A 20,990-nucleotide genomic window follows, 5' to 3' on the forward strand; every position below is an offset into this window, starting at 1 on the left:
AAGACTTATCCTTGTCGCTCAATCGGCTCCCCACTCTGCCTCCCTCCGTCAGACGACAGGAGGAGAGACCCAGATAAACTCCCAGGGCCTGAAACACCACAGCCTTTTTTTTTTTTTTTTCTGAAGTCACTCCCTCTCTTCTAAGGCTGATTCACCATGCCTGTTTAGCTGGCTTCACATTACCATTTAAATAAAGAGGCTAGCTAAATGACCACTGGTAGAACATAAGAAGAAAAATTTAATTGTTTTTCTTTCTCACGGCACTTTATTCTTTTCACTTTCTAGCTCAAGCTCCTCATCATTTTTAATTTGTTTAGTCTAGAGGGGATGGTTGATAAAAATGTGCAGAGGAAATCCAAATGCAAAATGAACCATTCATCTTTGATTACAAGGTAAATCTAATCTCTTTAATGGATAACACTGACTCACAAAACTAAGCAGACTTGAAACAGCGCAGGTATAGTAATTTCCTGAGGAGAATTGATTATGATGAACTAAACAAACAAGAAAATGACATGAACAACCACTGGATATAAAGTTTGTTTCAAGAAAGGCAATATGATTAAAAGGGACAATGTCAAAAGGTAGAGCCGGACTGAAAACTCCAACAGAGCAATACAAATACTATATGTACATGCACTATAGTGCACACAAATCTGGTGCAGAATGTGCACTGCATGAGAAAACATTGTGTAAGGCAATGAAAAGTAAAAAACAGGATCCAACACGAGCTTCATGTTTTAACTTCAGTACTTCAAATCACCTCTGTGTGCTGGTGGTTAAGTGATCAGTGAGTAGGGGAGACTACATGTTATTTTTGTTTGCATTATGTAAGACTAGGGCCTATTTGATTAAAAAACAACAACAAACAAAAAAAAACATTGATTTGCACAGCGATATCTCTGCCTATTGTTGTGATTCTAGATATGTTGACATCAGTGTGGCTGGAGGTTGTGTGAGTGAAAAAACACTTCTGACATCCCACAACCATCATCAAGGTGGTTGAGCAGATTGTATCGGACACAGATTGATTGCCCTTGAAATCCAAAAGAATTGCTTAGCTTGTAACAAGCTTTATTTACTACATTAAATTATCATTAAAATGCTATTAGCGAAATTAGTTGATTTCCATTTTAAACAACACATCTATGGTGAGAGAGGGACTGAGCAAGAGGGAAAATGTAAGGGAGGGAAGGAGAGAGAGAGAGGGGAAGGGCAGGACTGTGGAGAGAGGAGAAAAGTAAAAGTTACTAGGAGGAAGGAGCGAGAAGCGAGATGAGCAGAGTGAGGAGACAAGAAAAGAGGATATGGGAGGAGAGGTGAGGTGAGTCAGGAAGGAGAGAGGTGACAAGAGAGCAATGGGAGATGAATATTAAGCAGCTGTAGTGATTAGGGTGGTGGTGCAGAGTGGCACTGTGACAGTGACATTGGCTGCCAACGGCAGCCCCTGCCATGGTGATTCACTGGAACCTGCTTCATTTGGGCCATAATTAGCTTAAATGTTCAGAGAATGAAAAATTCATCATCGCTTTGAATCTTGTTAATTGGGGGAGCCGTCTGCATTAATAGAGGCCATTTGGAAGCTTTGTGTTTAAGTATGCGTGTGTGCATGTGTGTGCGTGTGTATGTGAGTGCATACACAGGTATGTATGTGTGCATCTGTGTGTAGCAGAGCTCAGTTTTGCATCTACTTAGCGGAGGGGCTGATGGATTCCAAACTTTACCAGTCTTTATCATTAAAGCAGCCAAATAAGCTTCTTAAAAATGATAAGGACCCCTGAATACCGCTGACAGCAGAGATAAATTTAACAGCTACAGTCTGCCTATCTTGTCATGCATACAGATACAGTAACTGACAATGTATGGACATGGAACTGGATGTCCCTATAGGTGGGAAAGAAATGAAGGTATGTACAGTAAGTAGTAGTGGAAGCAGAGCCACTGGGAGGTTGATTGGTAGCTCATCAATCTGTATGAAGAGCGAAGGCAGAGTAAACCAGTGTTGTATTGTCTGTTAACCCTGCAGTCACTTTTCAGATAGATATGGGAATATAAGCAGAAATATTTTGGAATTCAACATTATTAGTGGCAACAGAGATAATGTAATGGACACACTTCTTTGCATACAGATGTATGCCTCATGCTGTAAATGAATGCTGTGTAGATTATGTGAAACTGCTGAAAATAGAAAACGAAAGCAAATGGAAAAGAAATGAAGTGCTCCACATACAACAGTGCGAATGAGATTCAATTAGAAGCGTATAAGCTCGATTCTTTTGTTATTTTCTAATTATTTACAGTAATGAGGAAGCTTCCCGTGCCTTTAGGGAGACATATTGCAGGATGAGCAAACTGAGAGAGTCAAAGTCAGTCAGTCAGTTGTTTCAGTCTGTGATGGACAAACTAAACAGAATGTCACTCGAGAGCAAAAACAGACTCTTTAATTGTGTTGTTTAACCCGTTCATGTCTTTATATTTGATGATGAACATCCTGTGTAAATGACTGAAATAACGTGGTTTGTGTGTTCAACTTTTGTGCACTGATAAACCTGGCCGCCATGTGATGTACAATAGTGAGAATGTGTGTTTTTTGACAGCATGAAACAGCAGCAGTGATGGCGGCCCGTTGCTGGTGCAGAGAGTAAAACATTAAGACTTATGTCTATTTATTTTCTTGCAGCAACTGCAGGAGACTAAAAGGGCTGCAGGTTTGAGCTCATGGCTAGCGTGCCATTTAGCTAAGGGTTAGCCTGGGTGGCTGTGTTTTATGGAGTGTGTTTCATATTGAGCAATAAAACATGCCACTGTGTGTCCTACCTCTAAACGCACTATGTGTGCTCCTGGAAGCATCAAACTGATGTAACATATGCACTCAGTGCTCCCTCTCTGAACTTCCCCTTCTGGAGTCAACAAAAGCTCTTATTTTTTCACATTCAAAACAGTAACAAAGTCATAAAGAGGATGCATTACCGTGACCTATTATGCAGCGCTGCTGTGTACACCATGTCTGCATGAAAAGCAAAAGGTGGACACAATGAATCGTACAATTTTCCGAGAAGCCCCATAAAAGCTCTGAAATGACCATATTCATTAGGTTGGGTGTGTGACATAAATACAATATGTCTCCCTCCATACTGCAGTGTGCGCGGAGGACAGTGTTTATGCGACAGACAGCGGGGCTGCAGAGCCCAGCCCAGTCTGGACCAGCTCAGCCCAGCCCAGCTCGACCCAGCCAGCGCTAATCCATCATCACCACCACTGAATCATCATGCTGCCAATAAAGGCAGGCAGCAATACATTACAGGCATGTGGCAGGCCTTAGCGATAATGATATTGAAAAGTCCCCTTGGGCTGTAGGAAAAGCCTGGGCACATGACACACTTGCTTACAGAGGCAATAATATATGGAAATGCATCGTTGCGCCAGACAGAGGAGAGGACTGGGGAGATGAGGGAGTGGGTAGAGCTCAGTCTTTTCAGAGGGGAAACGGGGAGGAAATGGCTTTCACAGTGACCACTTCCTATCGGTTACCAGTGTGGACTCAAGCAAATCCTGCATTCAATGATGGGTCTCATTTTAGATACAAGCCTCTCCAAACAAGCCATCTTACAAGCAATCTTATATATCAACACCCCCATTTCTGTCCTATCTTGCTCTCATGCAGCTGAGTTGATATGGCTGTATGGTTTGGGCATGGTACATGTTCGATACAGCGCTGCCAATCATCGGCAAACTGTGTGGCACAGAGGCAGGCCAGCAGCAGCATGGGAACCGAACGAACAAATATGGTACAGTTAACTGTTGGTATCTGCCATCATGTTATGCTGAGGGTGACATTGAGAAATCTCCACCTTTTTTCCCCCACTTGCACTGCAGATGGATGCACACTTGTGCCCGGAAACATGTCAGGCTACAGCCAGAGGGTTGGGGACTGATCTTTGTGGGGACAGAAGGTAACTACGGAATCTCCACACTGATCTGTATGGGGTGAAGTGAGTTTTCAGAGGAATAAGACTAGAGTTTGTTGGCCTGACTCCTGGGCGACGCGTTTTTTAAAGAAAATCTCTCCCGCTGTAGGACAACTCCAAACTCAAATTTAAATATTTTGCATCGAAATTAAAAGCATACCGGGTCGCCGCGGCCTGAGAAATTTGCATTAGCCTAGGGGTCATTAAGGTTTAATGAAACCCATTCAGCACGCATGACCATCAATTTGAAAATAAAAACTCTTCTGACATCAGTTAAGTGGTATTCTAGCATAAAAACAACACCTTTAAAGCTTGAAGCAGGTTTGTGCTCCACATTATTGGCTAGATTTAACCCTGATTTGGTGGATTTAAAATATACAGATTGAGGTGAAAATACCACCTTTGCAAATGAAGTTACTACTCACACAGAGCCCCTTGTAATTCCAAAAAAGTCTCATTACAGCGAACAATGGGCTACAGCAACATCGATTTGTCAGAAATTTCATCTAAAAAGTTGCTGTCCGCCTTGCTTTGTTCTGGTATTCCTTTGATGCAAGTGGTACAACTGAAGCAATAGTTTGGTATTTTGGTTTATAGAGCTTCAGCCAAATGCCAATTAACTTAACAGAGTTGGGAACTCCAGGGAGTTACTGTTCCCAGGAACAAACCCAACTAATCCATTAAATCATTGTTTTTATGCTTAATTTTTTATATGGATTAAACAACTAATATAGAACAAGCAAAGGTTCAGGTTCAGCTTTAAGCCCAGAGCTAGCCGTGAGTTTTCTTTGGCTTTAATTTACCATAACGACATGGCAGGGATTTTGAGCTTCTCATTGAACATGTTTGATCTGTTCCTGAAAGTAAGCAGCAAAAAACAAAACAAAACAAAACATTATTGATTCTCGATACAGTTTCACATGTGATTGCATCTGCTGGATCCACAAATTTAATCTTTTCTGAACTTTTTCAAGACAAATGCAGGCAGGGGCATTATCATCATCCACATTGAAAAGGGATTTAAAAAAAAAAAACAGGTCCAGGGAGGTTTTAACCTTGGCTTTCAGTTCCCGACAGAAGTCTTATCTTTTTGACAAAAGAACACGAGGCAAGAAATGACAAAAAAGACAAGAGGTTTGTGCTGATAGAATAAAAGTCTGGATTTATTTCCATTGATCTATACATTAGACAGGTGTTCCTGAATGCAGCAAGAGAAAACACAGAACAGGATGCTAAGCGTCAAAGAGTTGCTCGCATAGCAGAGGTGTGGCCGGTTTAGCAAAGACATGTACACTCTCTATCGCATATACGTATAACATTTTCTGTAAATGTAGGGTTGTGCCTCTGGGAGGCTGAAGTAGGTTGAGGGAGTTTTTACTGCAATAGTCTTTAAATTCTTTTCACATTATCATACCAGCTGGAAAACTCCATACAGTAATAACCCTGTCTTTCCCTAATGATCATTGCAATGCAGTTACAACTATTACAGACAGGTATATACCCAAGCAGCCCTGTATAGCTCAGTTTAGTTTATCTCCATGAGTGTGAAAATGTAATAGTTGTGTACAGATTTGTCATTTCGCCATTGTCCCCATTGACTCAATCTCAAGGCTGTGCAGACACATTCAAAGATTTGAACACTCCCCACTCATCTCTCTCTCTTTCCCTGGCTGGCCCCCCACCCAACAGTGATGTGGTACCAGGTGATCACTACTCAACACCTGCATAGGAATTCAACTACACACAAAACTCCATGGGTCAAATCCCTGGACCACAGCAACGCTTGCAATTGAACCATTATGAAACAGTCCAATGAATGGCTTAAGTGCTTCCATTAAACCAACTTCTGTGTATTTGAACACACACTGCTCACAGTAGAGAGGAATTCCCCAGCAACGTTTCATGTTCACAGACATGATCAGAGTAAAAAACACAAGAAAACAAATACAAACATAGTGACAGGTAGAGAAAACCAACCTCCCAAAAAATTCAACATACTGCAAACACTTTGGCGCAGAAAAGATTCCATTGGTATCACTGCACAGGGTAAAAGAAAATATAATGCACTTTTTTTTTTGTAATATTAAGCCAAGTCTAGACACTGTGTGGTGCCATATCTATGACTCTAGCTCACAGTAAGTCAATCATGCACAAATTGCTAGATTCATATATAAATTCATATTTTGAACACAGAAAAGTACATTTAAATTATTTTAACAACAGTGAGAGACAAAGAGATACAACTGGGGAATCACAGATCAAAATGGTAACTAGATAAAATTAATCATTCCAAAGCAGACACGCTGCAACTCCCCAACAGTCTTTGTGAATGTACCCTGAGGACTCTCAGTGATTTCCATGATCTTTTTGACAAATTTCATTCTCAACCACACGGGGCACTAGTGTGTATATTCACAATATTACTTGTGATGAACTTATGTTTTTCCGTCATAAACTTGGAACTACCAATGGAATCTGTCTTCTGTAAAAGAAACTGGACTTAACATTGACTCAAAATGTTTTTTCTTTGCGTTTAATTTTTTTTTCTTCCTTTTCTTTTAAAACCTCTTCTACCTTAACATACACTCTACCAGTTTGACTGAGATTTCCTTTATGACAACCTGGCATGCAACCAGTGAACAGTGGTATCCTTTAAATTGAAATGATCATCTGAGTGTGTGTGGGCTAACATCCATGTACTATCTATAGTGTAACCTGATCTAACCATTAAAAATGCATATTTCTGAAAATACACTGCGACAACGTGATATTGGTAGACAACAGGTCCTAGAAGCAGATGCATCCATTTAAAATCAGCAAGTTCTGAGGTACTTCTGAAACTCACAGCTGAGGATATAATCACTATCTACAATATTTGGATGGATAGCATATAGTTGATACAGTAATAGCAGGGTTACCAGTTTTGCGAAATATTTTGGCTTAAATTTGATTAGCTGAGGGGATAGTAGTGGCGGTTGACACACCTGAATAAAACATAGCTGTATGAGGATAAAAACATAGAAAAACAGCACCATTTGAGGTCCAATAGATCAGTTTTGAACTGTTTGCTGGTAGCACCGTCAACCATTAAAAATCTCAGAATGCAATACAGAGACAGAACACAACCACTGATCAACTGCACAACATAGCAAAGAGCGTAGATATATATATTCAGAGACGACCCCTCACGCAGACACCCTTTACAGCAGCATCTTTAAGCAGGTAATAAAACTGATTTCTCCTAAGAATGATATTTGTGTACTGAGGTGTTTTACAAGTTTTATATGCTATACATATTGAGAGTAACCAGGTATACCTTTTCCTATAGATTTTTTTAATATACACACATAGTTTACAGTCACTGACAAACAAACACCAGAGTAACAATGAGGTAGGACGGTGAAGTTAGATGAAGTAGAACCGGTTTGTGGATTGTATACAAAGTTACTGATACCTTAAGAAAAATATAGGCCTAACAATGTGTTCCTCCCATTTGTCTCATTTGAAGTAAGTCTGACATTGTATCTGAGGCTCAAATAGTCATGTATCTTGTGTACACTTAGTTGCAAAAACTGTGAGATGAAGCCATTTATCTTGTTGCACAAAGTGAAGCTAGAAACTGATCTCTTTTTCCCCAATCAAACTGTCAAAAAGCAACATAAAGCTCCCTCACTTCTGAAGCTTTGACAGGTATTCACAACATACGTCAAAACACCAAGCAAGGAGGACAGGATTCGCTGCTGAATACATGTGCATTTAAAAAAAAAATCCAATCCATATAAATGTCAGGAAAGTAATGACCTGGAGGTGGCACAAGAAGAGGATCACAGAGCGAGCAAAGTTACATCTCCTCCCTATCACTACTTGAGTGTGACAGTGAGTGCACTAGAGGGTCTGGTGTTGTAACAGAGCCAAACTAGCCTACAGTATCTGTTCATGGCTCTGCCAGGTTATGTATCTGTGTATGTTACTAGTCTGCTGCTAAATCCCAAACTGCTCCTCTGCAAGTGACTTGTACATTTGATAAGAGATTGGCTTTGCCATCACAGATTAAGTCAAATTTGGGTTAAAACAGTACTTCCATACAGCTTTCATCCACTAAAGATGGTTTTAGTTAAAGGATTAGGCTAAATCACACTCTAGGAAACCAGCCTTTGAAACCACACCCGCTTTTGGCATCAAACAACAAAGAAACAAACACAAACACTATACAACAACTTGTCAGAATTTCAGTGAGGTTGCTTTGATCAGCAGAAATCTTTTCATTCTTTCTTTGCTAGCACACTTAAACCTCACATGTTGCTTTGTACAGGGCAGGGAAACAAAAACTAAAAGACACTAAAAAGGGACATTGTTTTAGGAACTCAAAAATATATATATCAATAATATGTCACCATTTTGGTGGCTTAAGATTCACTAAGCTCTGTTACCTTGGCATGGGCCATTTTTTGTGCAAACCCGCTGATTCGTTAGTCAGCATCATCCCCCTTCTTTACCTTGATCTCAGCATTCAATACTTTGGCTTACAAACACCACTCATTTGGAAAAATACACAATTGTCTTTATATAAGTCATATCTATACATAACCAGCATCTTGACATGTCAAGTTAAAGCACATTTTCCAGTCATCTTGCACATTTCATAGATAAAATATCTTTTCAGATTTTTGAATTGTGTTTTGGGCTTGAAAACCAAGCAAGTTTATAGAACAGTTGTTGACTTTTGCTTGTGAGTTTTAAGTACGCCATTCATTCATGTTCACGAGGCCACGATGGAGATATTAAATCCAGTTTCAACAAAATCTTGACCTGTTGAAATCTCTTTTTTCTAAGAACTCCAAATGACCCTTCAATAATTCAAATATTCATTTTTGAAGTACCAAATCTATCAAGCTTGTTGTGGAGCATTGACATGTCAGGGGCAGTTCTGACTGACAAAAAAAAAAAATCTTGCCATATATAAGAAAAAAACAAACCAAAATGTTCTAAGGTGCTTCATGATAATATAATGATTGTTAGGCCTTAATCTATATAGTATAGACATTTAAAAAAGGACGAATACCACAAATACATTTCTTTAAGATTGAAGAAATTGCCCCCAGAAGTTTAAAGTGCATTCAATGTAAATGATTTGTGTCGACCTAACTACTGCTTCTCAATTGTGGGAGCACAATGGTTAAACAATAGAGATTTTCATATTACTGTGGCAGGTAATTAGAAGGTAGACTCTTAGTGAGGCTTATCAAGTATCACGTTGCGAATGTAGCGTGACATATGGGCCTTGTCAAAATACTATTTTTTAAATATCGCTTTGGCTATGAAAGGGAGAAATCTTTTTCATTTGTAGATTTCACTCATCTACATCTGGACACAATATCAAGCTTAAAGCCAACAATTATGATGAAACAAACAAAAATACGCAAGTGTAAAAAGAAACAAGAACTTGTCAGGTAACACAGAATTACAACATCAATTAGAAATTAAACCAAAACTGGACCAGAACCTTTAAAACTGTAACATGTAGCATGACTAGAAACTGAAATATTCATGTTTGGTGGAAAAAGTAAAAAGTGTTTTATGTACACTAAAATATCTCCAAAACATAAGGTAGCTGAAAAGGCTGATCTGAACTTTTGAAATAACAAAAACCAAGACAGACAAAATGATAGAGAGAAATAAACCAACCAACAAACAAGAACCTAAAGTGTGAAGAGGAGAAAGGCTTGATAGGCAGCTCTGCAGCAGATTCACAGTTAGCCGCAGCTAGGTCACAGTTGAGATTTCAATCTGCAGCGTTTAGGTTCCAGCCTGCAGACAGCCACACAAACCATTTTGGATCAAAACAATAAAACAACTGGAGAGAAAAAAAAACATTTTAAAAAACATACAAGAAAAAGAGGACAGTTTTCAAAGTTCTGATGGCATAGCTCAGAGGAAGCTGTCACTGGAGCGACCGTACTTTGTTCCCCAGTGGCATGGCTTAAAAAAGAGGGGGTTATTATAGGGTTCAGCAGGCCCAGACAACTTCAACAGCACAACAGTTTTTCAGACAGCTTTACCCACAGCTAACACTGCTTCCACATGAAGATGACCTGAACCGTGCAGAGCTGCACTCTGATTTTCGTCCCCGTGTTGTCCTGTGCAACCCAGCATCTTTTAACAGGGGAGGTGTGGGGTGGGGGACTAAGTAGCCCGGCTCAGTTCAACTTAATGTTGTGAATCTCACAGTAATAGTACCAAGCCACCCTTACATTCTCACAGCAAAGTGCAGGTGAAGCTTCATCACTTCAGCTTACTATACATTTACAATCACAGCTTACTAGAAAACCAAGGGGCAGACCAGTCCCTGGTGATTGCCAAATCCATTTAAGGCCTTTCTAGGCATCAACATGCCTGTACCACTACAGCTCATTAAACAGTCAAATTGTCTGAAAGTGACATGTTAGATTAAGAGTAACACAGGAATATGCCATTAAAACCTTTCCTCATGCTCTCTAAACTGATGGCAATGATTCATAACTAAAAGGTCAACATAAAACAAAACAAATATAGCTCTCTTTAGACTCTACATTAGAGTCATGCTTCCTATTAAACCCAGTTAAGCCTCCATTTAATAAAACAATGTGTTTTGATTGACTTACAGTTTAGGGGGAACAAACACTAGTTAATAATCTCTTGGAGCAACAGAATCTGTTGCAAAATGCAATATCGCTGGTACCAATTAAGACTGGTGCACATGAGACAGTGCTGTCTCATTGCATGCAGTAAGTACAAACCGCAAACACCACAAAACCGCAGGTATTGGGTAGTCATCAAAACAGCCACCTGTCCACACATCTAAGATCTAACGCAATCTAGTATAATCATCTTTATCATCAGAAGACTTTGTCTAGTGAAAAAAACCTCTTACTTTTTAAAAGTTTAATGACTCAAAATTATGTTCTGACACAGAACAATAAATTAATTGAACAATCACTCTAACCTCTCCTTTGACACAAATGCACACACCTCAATAAACCATGTCTCTGTACCAATTCTACTGTAAAGCTTATAAAAACACTCATACCAGCTCATATCAAAGTAGTTCACATGAGCTCACGTCAGCCAGTCACTGGTGGGTAAAGCTGTCTGTCAGCCAATGAGGAAACTGGGCACGGAGGGAGGTGATGGTTGCTCTGTGGGAAATTAGGTAGGGTACTAATTGTTTCAACATTTCACATAATCACCAATCCAATGCGTCAAAAGGAATACAACTGCTCCTGAAACTGTGACAAAACCCCAACCACTCATATCAAGTCCCCTAAATATCCTGCGGACCACGGGGGCGGGCAGAAGGCGCTGGTGTGACAACAGTTGATCACTACATGCCATCGTAGGTGAAGTTCTCCATCTTGACTGTCTGTCTGATGAGCAGCTTGGACTCCCGCCGCTCCTCGTTCTTGATGGACTTGTTGATGTCCATTATCTTTTCACAAATGTATTTGTTCACTTTGGATAATCTCTGTGTAATCTCTGCACTGTCGGCTGTTTCTTGAGACACTCTGTCGTAGAGACACTCTGGAGAAGGAGTGAGCATTAGCAGTCAGACTACACTGAATCAAAAATTGCTGATCATATCTTGGTCTGGTGTATAATGAATATATTTCAATGATTGAAAGGCAATATGAGCAAAGAAAATAATTTGTTCTGTACCTGATGTTTTCCAACTTACAAGAGGTCATTCAAAACACGGATTCATCTCTCTCACTGTTTTGATTTTAAAGATTTAAACCTCAAGTAGAAATCTTACCTCTGACGATTTTCAGCTTGCTGGGCGACAGTGGAGGTTTGGGCAGGGCATCTTTCTTCTTTTTGGTGGCCACTCCTGTGACACTACGGTTTTTGAGGGTTTCTGTGCCCCAGATCATTACAGCCAGGTTCTTCGTGAACTTGGAGTCTCCCTGGGTCCGCTGAAGCTGGTGCCACTTCTCTTCCTCTACCCAAATTCCACCACCTAGGTGTACCTGCAGAGAGGAGAGGTGTGAACATAAAAATATGAATCCGGACAAAATAAAAAAGTGATATGATAGGAAGTCTCATCTGCTCTTGTTAATTCAAGATCAATTTCCAACCATTACCACCCACTGAGGAACTGTCTGCTCCACCATTACTGGGACTAAGACATTTAGACACTTATATATATTTTTTAATCTGATGATATTTCAGTCAGTCACTTCATTAATTAATAGGCCAAAGTGCTTTAATAAATCCCCTTTTCTTTCTTTTATCAGCTAATGAAATGAAAGTCAAATAAAATGTTTAAAACCCAAATGAAAGTTGACAAAAACATGGCTCTTGTTCTTGTTTCTCCACCAGGACATGTTGTTAGAACATATGCTGGAATCAGATTTGCAATTGGGGGTGGGGGGCTTGTATGCAAGTGTCCACCACAGCACAGAGAAGCAAAGAGGAAGTGAGAGAAACAAACTAAAACAACACATATCATATCAGTCAATAACACATCATGTCATGTCATCCCTCTGCGATGACACTAACCACCCACAGATTTGTGAAGAAAGGTGCTGTTGGATCTCAATCCAGTTTCACCAATGCTCTACACAGGTGTGAAACCCTCTAAACCTAAATGGACAGGGCAGATCATAGAGAGTCGTGGAAGAACACGTCTTAACGAGCTCATGCTTGGACCAAATTGCAAATCCCAAGAAGCAGCACTTTCACCAACTAGGATACATAAATAAGCTCAGGCCACTGGCTGCTTGTGGCCTGGATTACCTCCACTATGAACTTAGCCTGTAGCTCTACACACACTGTAGCGGCATGTTGCATAAGCCTGCACCAAACACTCCAAGCCGATTGCCAGCCTAGGCAGACTGCCCCGGTCTTCTAGGTGAGCTAATGCAGCAGGGGGCATATGTGACTCCCTTTCCCTTCTCTGCTCTCTTATCACTGTAAAGTCTTTAGGCTAGCATCCAAAAGGCTTTTCCCTGTGCAGCTAATGTGCTTTAGGCCCCCGGCCAGCAGACAAGCTTTTTACTGCCCTCAAGTTAGACAAGATTGTTTTCATCCTCCCTCCCTGTTGCTCTCGTTTATCTCTCTCTCTCCATCTCTCGTCCTCTGTTTCTACCTCTTTCCCCTCTCGCACTCTCACTAGGGCTAACCTGTCAGTCACTTTAAATTCCTCTCGTGCAAATAATTAATATGGGGTCCCTGATGTAGGAGAGTTCTAATTTGCAAGTGTTCTTCACGCTTGAAGTGGCTGCAGGCCCCAGAGCTTGTAGTACCAATTCCCCCCCTGTCATCAGAGACAGGACGCTGGTTGAGTTACAGCAGTGGGGGGAGTAAAGAACCCTAACAGGCTAATAAACACTGATGATGCTGGCTGGGCTTGCAGGAACAATAATAATCTTCTCAACCTTGTTTACCTGCTAGGGTAGGGCAGCCAGGGGGAAAGGACTGATCAGCTATGACGGCATGTTCCCACGTTCATGAGATGTTGAGAGGAAATACAGCATTTCCTACAAAATTAGATGAGTTCCCACCGTCACCCGCAAACAGAGAGCCAGATTTACACAGAGAAGGGACTCAAGGGTTGAGGACTCAAAGGGTGACAGGGGTTATTGGGATTATCTACAAGTGAGGGTTTAAAAGCCCTATCTATCATGTGACACATGATCATAAAATACAGGTAAATTGAGATATACAATTGAAAAAGTGGAGATATAACTGATAACTAGGGTTTGGGATGGAGAATTTGATGTAGGTGAGTAGTTGAATCTATATTTTACTACACACAGGTACTACACTGATGTTGCAAGGTTGGTTTTCAGCCGTGAGACGCCAGGTGAAGGCAGAGACCCTCCGTTCTCACTCGTACAAGTCACAGTCATGTAGTTAACCATCACAATTACTCCGGAGCTTTTTAATTAAGGTAAAAATGTAGCAAAGCCACGGGAGAAATCCTGCTTAGTTCCTCTTTAAGACATGCTTTCTTTCAAACGGCACCAACACGGCATCAACACAGCACCAACACAACAGTAAAATGCCTGGTTAGAAAATAAAACACTGCACCAAAACTCAAAACTAGTGTCTTCTTCGCTGCATAATCTTTCCCCACATGTCTTTCTCACTTTTGTGCTTCCTGCTAGAGCGCCCCCCGGAGGCCGTTAGCCAGTAAAAATCTATAAATTAGCTGCATCGTTGTATAGGCCGCAGGGTTCAAAGTGTGTGAAAAAAGTAGCGGCTTATAGTCCGGAATTTACGGTATTCGATTATCAAAATTGTTGATAAAATTGTTAATAATCGATTATTGTTCGATTAATCAATTAATTGTTGCAGCTCTACATGGACTGTTGTACCTCCAACCTTATCAATTTCAGAGCCATGCAGACCTACGTATATGCTCTCTCGGTGAGTTGTGTTTGGGTTCTGCAAATTAAGCAAGGACTCTCGTCTCCTCCTTGTGTTGAAGCGGTTGTCAATGTTTACAACTTTGCAGTAAAGATAAAGTAGAAGTATTGGTTATGAAAAGAGAAAAAAACTACATGAGAGAATATTGAAGGAAGAGCAATCTGAAACCTCTCCTCTCCAAGTTTGTTGTCAGTAAATAACAGTGGGCTCAGGTTAAGTGTTCGTGTTCAGTGCATCTCTCTCAAGTCAGTCTGTTTCTCTCACAGAGCTGGGCGGTGTGTCTCTTGCTCTGACTGTGTCTTACTTATCCAGCCTCTTTCCAGGGCTGCTCTGTGACTCAATGCTGATAAAAGTGACAAGTGTAATACACCTGTTTATTATTCCTGTTAACACTTAAGAGCAATGGTGTTAAAATAAACTGCGGCTGTCATACCTGAAGACACATCTATGTGTTCATGCAGCCTAATGAATGCTTTCCAGCAGCGACCTCTGTGGGGAGAGTCCAGACAATATATGTGGCTAGTCATTTTAAACAAGACAATGATCTGCTCACCTAGTCAATCGGTGAAGGTTTTGTTACAACTCTGTACTGATGCTCGCTAGATTGACGATGATTATTGATTAAATACTGAAATCAAGATGTAGATAAGTTGGGTATGCTGAAAATATAATCAATTATTCAGCAAAGCCATAGTATATAAAAAGCATTTTAAATTTGAATATTTCTGAAAGGTAATTCTGTTTGAATGGACCAGATGCAACTGATGAAAGGTCGTATAGACCAAAACGTTGCTTCTGCTTTGTCCAGGAATAGACCTATGCAAGTTTATAGAACAGTGTGCGGAAATTGCAACTGGTAAAATGATTAATAAAGACCTTTTCCAGTGTTTCCCCCAGTGTTTCTGTCAGTTAAGGTGGTGTCTGACCTGTCGACGGGGGGGGGATCGATCGTCGCGGGGGTGGACGCACCGCGCCGTATTAAGTTTAGCTTTCAACACGCGCTGCTGTTATGCATGCGCGCTTCTCTGTGCTGTGTATGTGTGTGGGAGGATGCGGCCATCGTCCGACGGGGGGGGCGGCGGCGAATATCGCTACATTTTTTTTTTTTAAGAAGTTAGTTTAGGCGGCAGCTCTTTGTTGTTAAGGCGGCCGCCTTAACAGGAAAGCGCTGCGGGAAACCCTGTTTTCACATAGGACACGGTGTCTTCCGTGCGCACCACGGGGTACCACGGGGTACCGCGTCTAAAGGCTAAGTCAGGTCTGATTGTGAGGTAAAAACGTGTAAAAGTCTGCCATTTCATTGTTCAATAAATCAAGCTAATAGGCAGAATTGAATGGTATTGTTATCAATAAAATCTTATCAACTTGCTTCAGTAGAAACTCAACATTTCAGATATTTCTCTGTTGATTATAATTGAAAATAGAGGCCTGGTTAACTGCTGGCTGGTGACTGACTGAACATCACTAACAGGCTTTGAACAGCATCAGAAAACATCAGATTAATTTGTTGCCTGTTGGACTGGATGTTAAAAGCCTGTCAATCAATGTTTGACTGATGGCATCTTTCATTCCCGTGTTTTGAATTGAAGCACTGGGGCTACACTTGTGTTTACATTTGGATGAATGATTTTGCCTTCAAGAATGCATGTCAAAAAAAGATGAAGGAGACGAGAACAGACAGGGAACATCACAAAGACCACATGGAGGGTTTGGTAGCAGATAAATAGACATGTGATCTGACTATGAAAAACAAAACAAAAGCAGTTGAAAAGGTGGAAATCACACGCCAGCTGGAGGAGGATTGTGAAAATCTAACTGAAGTGTCTCTTAGTCTTGTGGGACTGACCTTTCCGTCATTGCAGGTGTATACTGTTCGAGGTGAGGGTGAGTAGCTGGAACTGGTGTTGGCTTCTTCTCTGCATGTCTCTTGGGCTTCAACAATGGGTTCAACCACTTCAGCTTTGATTGTCTGAGTACCATTGTCATGCATAGGCTCTGGAAACACAAACAAGACATTTGACTTTACAGGAATACAACCAACAAATCTTCACTTTATGTTGAGCAGAGGACAAAAGCCATTCATCAAATGCTAGGTACGGCAGACTCCAATAACATTAGACCCTGTGCCAGCTGTAAACAGCCAGTTGCACCTTAATCAACGGTACCTGGACCAGTTTCAGGGTCTTCATCACTGGAGCGGTGCCTACACTACCTGCTTGTTTCCTTGTTTCCTGCCTTGGGCCTAGGCATGTGCCTCAAGGCATGCGGTTATTTTAGCCCAGTAACTAAGCTGGCTTGGTGGCTGGCCACACTAAGCTCCAATGTCGCTGATGAGTTTTAATATCGGTCAGAGCACTCCATCCCCTACCCGACAGCACCCCAGGGTGCTCTAATCTTTAGCCTGTCCATTAGATGGTCTAGCCAGTAGCCACGCGCCTCTGTCCAGATCTACAGTGGGGTTGAGGTTAACACCAGCATCTGGCAAAGCTTGTGTTTGTACCCTGCTATGTGCTGCAACTACACCACTTTTAATCACACTACTATGATGCCTTTTATTCAACTTCCTGTATAGAATTTAAAACCTGAGTATTGGACCCACCATAATCCTATTGTTGGATTATAATCTCAGTGTTGTGAGTATATTAACTATTAAAACCTATTGCATTTAGAGCAAGTGTATTCTTTATGGCCATATTCAAAGTACTGCACCCCCATTGTTCTGTTTGAGGTCCTCAAATCACTGGTCAATATATCTACATTCAAATATTAGCCACACTAAGTGAAGCATCTCGACTCAACTTTGGTGTTGCCCAGTTCTACTTGTAACTATGTATCTACATTTTCAGGGGCAAGAATAAACCTAGAAGCTAAGCACATGAGCCCAAAAGGAAAAACTGGAGCATCCACAATGAAGGTCATGTGATGTAATCAAAGTAAAACATAAAGTAAGCAAGTAAGTTGAGTGCAGAGATGTGTCCGTCCAGGGCCGACTTCTATAGGACTGAATGTTCTATTTTTGGATTACAGTTACAGAGACATTCATACTTTGTTTGTGTGTTGACATGCATGCTCTTGGTCTCTCACCGCTGCCTAATCTCATAAGAAGTACATCTTGCAGCCTCCTGTTGAAGTCCCTCAGTTCTTTGACTTCTGTCAGCAAGCTGCCATATTCCTTCAGCTTCTTGGCCTGCTGTACCAGCTGCCTGCGGGTTCGCTCCAACTCCTGCTGCAGCCTCCTCATCTCCTCCTCCTGTTGCCTGTAGCTGTGAACCAGCTCCTCGTACAAGACTCTAGGAACCACAGCGGCGGCAACCTCGGACACACAATCCGTATCCACCTCCAAATGCTGCTGTTGTTGCTGCTGGTGATGATGTTGCTGATGTTCCGCTTCCATGTCGTCGTCTTCATCTTCTGCATCCTCTCCCTCCTCGGCCAGCCGGTCCTCATCCAGGTCCTCCTCGCCCTCCATGCAGGAGCTGGCAGCGTTTCTCTCCAGGCGAGCCACTACTGCTGCCAAGCTCTTGGATGAGTTAGAAAGTGGGCGTCCATGGTCCTGAGACAGGGCCTGAGGAAACAATCAAGTTAGGAACTGGACAGACTTGTAATTTACACTGTAATAACTAGAAAGTTGAGAACGTGAACATAATACAAAATTCACCATGTGTGGATGAGGGCCAAATAAAATGTTTCACTTAATTTTGCAAATCTACAGTATCTGCTGCATCAGTAACAAAGCACAGGAAAGATCTGACTCAGTATGTTTCCATCCTAGAATTTGAGGTAGAGCTGAAAAAACACACATCAATCTAAAAATGGCATGACATACAAAGTGAAAACAGTTTGCTTTGACTGTGTGGATCTCAGTAGGAACTGGGAGGAGAGGAGTCACTGAGTTTCTTGATGAGCCGCTCAGAGGATTTGTCTGTGAAAGGGCAGCTGTCCAGAGTGCTGAATTTGTGTTAATCCAGCATATGGTAAAAATAGCGTGGGGGATTTTGGGTGTCATCCAAGTTTATGGAAATGTGACATTGAATCATTAATAGAAATATTTGAATATAAGACGATTGATGAGCATACATCAACAAGATACATGCAGTAGCACATGCGCCCATCCTTTCACAGTGCACGGTGTTTAGGGTTCTTACTGACAAAGTAATAAAACGTTGACCAAGTAATTTAAATAGGATATTTTGTTTTGATACATATTTGAAAGTAATTGTTACACCCACATACAAACAATGATGTGATGTACAGTAACGTAATTTGTTATGACAGCATCACAAAGTTATATTTCAATTGTGATATCAATTGATAAGCATCATGTCAGCATAACTGAGGTGCAGTGTGATTATATGGCATGATGCTGGTGTCAGTACAAACACAATCAGATGAGAGAGAGTTGTTTACCCAGAGCTGTCTTTCTAAATGTACAACACTCCTTTCCTCCAATAACAACAACACAACTACTGTCCAATCTTGGCGTGCCTACCTTTTTATGTCTGAGTGGCATTCTCTCCTCTCCAAAATTGTTCTCAATTGAGTTTCCTGAATTTTCGATGGACATCTTGGGAATTTTCATCTTCTTTTGCATTATACTGTCTTCAAATTCCTCTACTGTATCTGTGAAATGCAAAAGTACAAACAGGAAGAAACCCATGAAGTTTCCAATAAAAGAAAAAAGTTGGATGGATTTTCATAAAGCTGTGACAGTACCCACAGAACTCTTTTCATCCATTGTCCTACCCGGGCCGAGGGCGTTATCATCTCTCCATCCCGCTAGATTCACCTAACTCTCACTCACTTGGCCAAAAACTGAAGCCTAAACTAAAAAACAAAACAAAACCTACACGCATCGTAGAGGTGTGAGGCAGAAATCGTCCTAAGGAAACCGACGCTGTGAGGGTGTTAGTCAGGTCGGAGCGATCCTGCAGCCCAGACGGCTCAGATTCTGGGATTAGTGATGAAGCTTGTTAAAGATCGAGCATAGAAAACGACAGTGGACAAACAGTGAGTGCAACCGCGGCGGACGTGAAGCAAATCATTTCACTTTCACACTGAAGCACATTGACACTGTCATGAAACCAGCCATGACGCTGACATGTTACTGACGGACGGACAAGTTGCTGGTATTTGTTGTATGAGTGTGTGTGTATGTGTGTGTGCAGTGCACGGATGTCTGACACTGCGATGACTGCAGCGCCGCATCCCCTCAGTGACACACACCATCAAATAATCCAGCTAACAAGCTAACCGCAGCCCCCAGCGAAGCACCCGGGGGCTACCGGTCTCTCGACCACATTAGCAAAACCACTACTAATGTGATAACACACCGACCACTGTCTGTGTGGTGTCTGTGTGTGTGCTTTTCAGATGTTAGTGACAGCTCTGTTGTGTGCTCGCTGTTAACTAGCGCGTCGACGCTAACATGCTAACGCTGGAGCGGATACACAGCGAGCTAGCAGGCGTTAGCTTCATGTTGTAAACAACCGCTGTGACTGGCTATCACTGCTGCATGCCACGTATTTAACCAAACGAGACGCACTAGTCTACCGAAACACCGAGGCTTAACTTTAGACACACGACACAGTGAACGTTAAAACAACAACAACCCGTAAAGCACTGACGACGAGGTGTGACTACCTTACCAAACTTATCTTAGCATATCTAACTAGCACATCCAGCTAGCAGCAGCAGCAGCAGCAGCCGAGGACGTTGTTGTGGCTATCAGTGTCAGACTCCAGCTGATCACGTCTTGACAGATCGGACAAAAGGATCCGCTTTGACACCTCTTCGAGTCCCGCGCACATAATCGTTAATCGGTCGGACGGAGAAAAACCAGCGTTAAAATCAGCAAAAAACGCTGATGTGTTAGGAGGGCAACTTACCTGCAAGGGCAAGGATCTGTGCTTCGCACGGCTGGCCTGCGCTGCCATTCTCTTCAGTTCTGTGAACCAGATACACCTTCTGATTATCAAAATCTGTTTTGTGCAGAGGTCTGAAATCTTCCACATTTGAAACGGGTAACGCGTAGCACATATCGTCTTCAAAGAATCTAACAAAAGCATACATTATTTACTTCTCTTTGGTCCTGCACTTTGGATATGGTTGACAGTTTTTCCTCACAAAGTATTAAAAAAAATATATACACATAGGAGGGGGGGGTAGGGATGGTGTCTGCGCTCGGCTACTCTTGCCTGGTCCACATCACCAGGGTTGATGATCAAGACATGAGTAATAGACATGCCATTAACTTCATTGTTAAAAGATGGTTAGATGCATATGTATTCAAATGTTGATTTTGATTTATTTGAAAAACGTATGAAAGGCGTTACTTTCACAATTATTTAAAAAGGTATCATAATAAATGTCAGATTTTAAACATTAAGAAGATTTGCGCCAATATGCCAATAAACACGTCAATATAGGCTATTAAACAACAATACGAGATAGAAATCGCAGGTTCATTTTTGAGGATCACTTTAAGTGATTAGACAGGACATTTCAGTCATTCTGGGTCAGTGCGCTTATCAGTTTAGACACCCATTATTTCTCAGGCTGTCTTCTGAGGAATTGTCTCAGGCAACTATAGTCAGAAAAGCCACCAAGATGATTACC

General features: G+C 41.4%; 2 protein-coding genes across 4 annotated transcripts in view; both read right to left on the reverse strand.

Moving 5' to 3' along the window:
• agbl4 (AGBL carboxypeptidase 4) overlaps nucleotides 1-20,990 on the reverse strand; it is a gene marked incomplete at its 5' end in the record, with an annotated part of 263,314 nt that overhangs the window by 48,478 nt on the left and 193,846 nt on the right. The gene's annotated exons all lie outside the window — the stretch shown is intronic.
• On the reverse strand, nucleotides 5,131-20,524 carry bend5 (BEN domain containing 5). 2 transcript variants are annotated; one of them, XM_083969961.1, is made up of 6 exons: nucleotides 20,261-20,524; nucleotides 18,865-18,995; nucleotides 17,460-17,940; nucleotides 16,222-16,370; nucleotides 11,758-11,971; nucleotides 5,131-11,525 (listed from the first exon to the last, which is right to left on the reverse strand). In XM_083969961.1, the coding sequence occupies exons 1-6, from the start codon at nucleotides 20,442-20,444 to the stop codon at nucleotides 11,329-11,331; spliced, it is 1,356 nt and encodes a 451-aa protein (XP_083826087.1). In that variant the 5' UTR covers nucleotides 20,445-20,524; the 3' UTR covers nucleotides 5,131-11,328. The 2 variants fall into 2 exon arrangements, with proteins under 2 accessions (XP_083826087.1, XP_083826088.1); XM_083969962.1 differs by lacking the exon at nucleotides 20,261-20,524 and adding an exon at nucleotides 19,093-20,187.

Source organism: Trachurus trachurus (assembly GCF_905171665.1).
Source record: "Trachurus trachurus genome assembly, chromosome: 4".
Classification (NCBI taxonomy): domain Eukaryota; kingdom Metazoa; phylum Chordata; class Actinopteri; order Carangiformes; family Carangidae; genus Trachurus; species Trachurus trachurus.